Source organism: Arachis ipaensis, chromosome B10, assembly GCF_000816755.2.
Source record: "Arachis ipaensis cultivar K30076 chromosome B10, Araip1.1, whole genome shotgun sequence".
NCBI classification, from domain to species: Eukaryota; Viridiplantae; Streptophyta; class Magnoliopsida; order Fabales; family Fabaceae; genus Arachis; species Arachis ipaensis.
Genome location: NC_029794.2, coordinates 50,331,719 through 50,335,643, shown reverse-complemented (window position 1 = coordinate 50,335,643; position 3,925 = coordinate 50,331,719). Strand labels below are relative to the sequence as shown.

The window sequence follows — 3,925 nt, the reverse complement described above, 5'->3', positions numbered from 1 at the left end:
AATTATTGAAGGACTACGACTTTGAGTTGAATTACCATCCGGGAAAGGCGAATGTAGTGGCGGATGCGTTAAGTCAGAAGTTGTTATATGCGGCTTGGATGATGCTTCAAGAGGAGAAGTTACTCAAGGGATTCAAGAGTCTAAAAATTGGTGCTCGGGAAGTATCTGGAACTCTGTGTTTGAGCCGATTAGAAATCTCAAGTGACTTTAACTCCGAACTCCTAAAGGCCCATGAGAATGATGAAGCGTTATGGAAGGTGTTACCGGCTATTGAGCAAGGAAAACAGTGGAGGGTGTCAGAAGAAAAAGATGGATTATGGAGATTCAAGGGTAGGATCATTGTGCCAGATGTTGGCACTTTGAGGCAAGATATCTTAAAGGAGGCACACAAAAGTGGATTCTCCATTCACCCGGGAAGTACTAAGATGTACCATGATTTAAAGGCGATGTTTTGGTGGCCGGGTATGAAAAATGATGTGGTGAAATATGTTTCAAAGTGCTTAACTTGTCAAAAGGTAAAGATTGAACATCAAAGACCTTCCGGGATGTTGCAACCTTTAGAGGTTCCACAATGGAAGTGGGAAATTATTGCAATGGACTTTGTGTCGGGATTGCCAAGGACCAGGACTGGTTTTGATGCTATCTGGGTGATTGTGGACCGACTGACGAAGTCAGCTCACTTCTTACCCATTCGGATGACTTACACCCTTGAGGAGCTAGCACGGTTATACATAAAGGAGATTGTGAGACTTCATGGTGTACCTGCTACTATAATCTCTGATAGAGATCCTCGTTTCACTTCAAGGTTCTGGGGTGCATTTCAGAAAGCTTTTGGAACTCGATTAAGCTTGAGTACAGCTTACCATCCTCAAACCGATGGTCAATCCGAGAGGACGATCCAAACACTAGAGGATATGTTTTGGACCAACCGGCGAGTTGGGATCGGTATATGCCGTTAGTGGAGTTTGCATACAATAATAGCTACCATGCGAGCATCGGAATGGCTCCGTATGAGGCATTGTATGGGAGAAAATGTCAATCTCCGCTATGTTGGTATGAAGCTGGAGAGAAAGGCTTGTTGGGGCCGGAGATGATAGCTGAGACCACTGAACAAGTCAAGAAAATCCGAGATAGGATGCTTACGGCGCAAAGTCGCCAAAAGAGTTACGCCGATCAGAGGCGAAAGCCCTTGGAATTTGAGGAAGGAGATCATGTTTTTCTGAAGGTTACTCCGACCACAGGAGTAGGTAAGGCGATTAAAGCGAAGAAGTTGAATCCTCGATACATTGGTCCATTTCAGATCCTGGAGAGGATTGGACCGGTGGCGTATCGGATGGCTTTACCACCTCATCTTTCAAACCTCCACGACGTATTTCACGTGTCGCAGCTTCGGAAGTACACTCCTGATGCTAGCCATGTGTTGGAACCTGAGTCGGTTCAGTTAAAAGAAGATTTGACGCTTCGAGTGGCTCCAATTAGAATTGATGATACTAGTATCAAACGATTGCGTGGAAAAGAGGTTTCATTGGTCAAAGTTGCATGGAGTCGAGGCGGTGTTGAGGAACACACTTGGGAACTTGAGTCAGAGATGCGAACGGACTATCCGCACTTATTCTCAGGTAATTGAATTTGAATTTTGTGGGAAAAATTCCTAATTAGGTGGGTAGAATGTAAGACCCGGTTAATTAACGGCTAATTAACCCATAAATGAGAATTTATTCTAGAAAGCCAAAAATGTTATTTTTTATGGCTAAATATGATAGAGGAGATTGAGACGAGAATTTCGGTACCGATTTTATAGAAATCGGACCAAGATTGGACCGAACGGACCAAACCGGGCCAATCGGACCCAAAGTGGGCCCTTGGCCCAACATAACAAAAACCTAAAACACTCATTCCAGTACTCTCTCTCCTCACACAACACTCAAACACGCTGAAAATTGATATGGAGGGGGGAAGAACACTCTCTCAAGTTCTCTCCCTTGGTTGATCTTTAAACCACCATAACTTTTGATCTAGAGCTCCGATTGCCGTATCGTTTGTGGCCACGCGTTCATCGCGGAGAGCTCTACAAAACTCATACAATCAATCTTGAGGTAAGCCACGTTTTGTTGTTCGAAATTCCAGCCCTTATTTTCGAGTTTCATGAGCAAAAATGTTGAGATTTTGGGTTCTTTGATGTTATAGGACCCAACTCTCTTGAAGGAGAAGGTTAATCTTGTCTCCTTGGACCTTGGAGTGTGGTAAGATTCTCAAACCTAGTGTAATTTGTTATTCTATGATGTTTGGGTATTGAGATGTTGTGTATGGGTATGATGGTTGTGGTGTCAATGTGTGAGTTGAGGATGGCTTGATGTTGATTTTGGCACATTTTGATTGATTTCAAAAGAGGGTTGAAAATGGCATGTTTTGGTTAATTCTGAAAAGAATTGGAAATGGCTTGTTTTGAAAATGGCACCTTGTGGTTTTGTATGAAAACATGGTTTTTGGGCATATTTTGACGAGACATAACTTGGACTACGGATCCCCGTTTTGTACCAAACTTGTTTAGAAATGAAATTGGATCCGGGATGTCCATGCCGTTCAAAGAACGGGTGAAAAACGATTTAAAAAGAGAGAGTTATGTCTGTCGGAAGATTGGGGGTTGAATCTGTAAATTCTGCAGCTTTTAACATAGAAAATTTTTAGCAGAATGACCCTCCGCGCGTAGGCGCACTTGGCGCGTACGCGCCGTTCTTCGAGAAAGCACCATCCACGCGTGCGCGTGGTGTGCGCGAGCGCGTCGATGCGCTGCATCAGATGCCCAGCCATTTTCCAGAGAGTTGTGCCAGGGTTGTGCTAGTTTTGTGCCTGAGGCGCAAGAGCACCCACGCGTGCGCGTGGCTGACGCTTGCGCGTCGTTTGGCTATTTTGCAACCCGCGCGTCCGCGCATATGACGCTTGCGCGTCGATGACTTTTGTGGCCATCAACGCGTGCGCGTGAAGTGCGCGTACGCGTGGCTCTGTTTTCATCCCAAAGTTGATTTTTGAGTTTTAAAAGCCAAATTTCATACTTCTAAGCCTCCGATCTCACCACTTATGTCTTGAATCATTATGATATGCCTAGTATGAGACAAGGAGCTAGGGAATGTGGTAACTTGCTAGTGAAGCAAGGGAAAGATGAATGATCAATGAGGATCAAAGGTGATTATGTGAGAGGCGGATGATAGCGGTGGAAGTGCTTGTTATGCCATGGGCCGTAGGGCCGTAACTGTTAATGTATTGGCTGGTTCTAGAGGGAAGTATTAGTTAGACTGAAGGATCTTTAGTCAGTTGCCACTTATGGTTTAGCTTGTTTATAAGCTTTGATATTATCTGGAGGAAGTTCTAAGATTGCCTTCGGCTTTCCTCTATTATTATGTATTATATATGTGGAAGCTGTTACCGTGCTGAGGACCTCTGGTTCTCACCCATGCGAATTTTGTGGTTTTCAGATGTAGGACGCGAGGCTTCTCGTTGAGGCATGCTGGAGACTTCTGGATTAGCGAAGATCCTTTGCTCTCGGGACTCTGTTTTGGTTTATATGTTTTGCTTAGATACTTTTATCTCCATTACATAATACAAACTGTGATGACTCCTCTTATAGGAGATTTTGGAGAATAGGCTTCTGTATTTGTGTCCTTTTGGGTTTCCTTTGGGGTTTCCTTATTTTATTATATGTATATATTGCTATGCTAAGACCGGTTATCTTCGCAACCGGATTATGAGTCTTGATATTCCTGTTTTTGACACTCCTTTGTATTTATATAATCTCGCGTTAGCTTATCCCCGTTCGTTACGTTATCGATTCGGAGTGTTGCGCTTTCGAGTTACGTTTTTTTTTTGTTTACCCCCTTTTCTACAAGGCTCCTAGTTATAATCAATCATTCATACTACTATATGTACT

The 3,925-nt window shown here is 43.6% G+C and overlaps 1 protein-coding gene across 1 annotated transcript; it reads left to right on the top strand.

Annotated features, from left to right (window-relative positions):
- Positions 1,205-3,288, top strand: LOC107620617 (the record flags this gene model as incomplete). The annotated part of the gene is made up of 2 exons (XM_016322750.1): positions 1,205-1,619; positions 3,197-3,288. Coding segments are annotated over 2 exons (507 nt in total), but the record flags the coding sequence as incomplete, so codon positions are not given.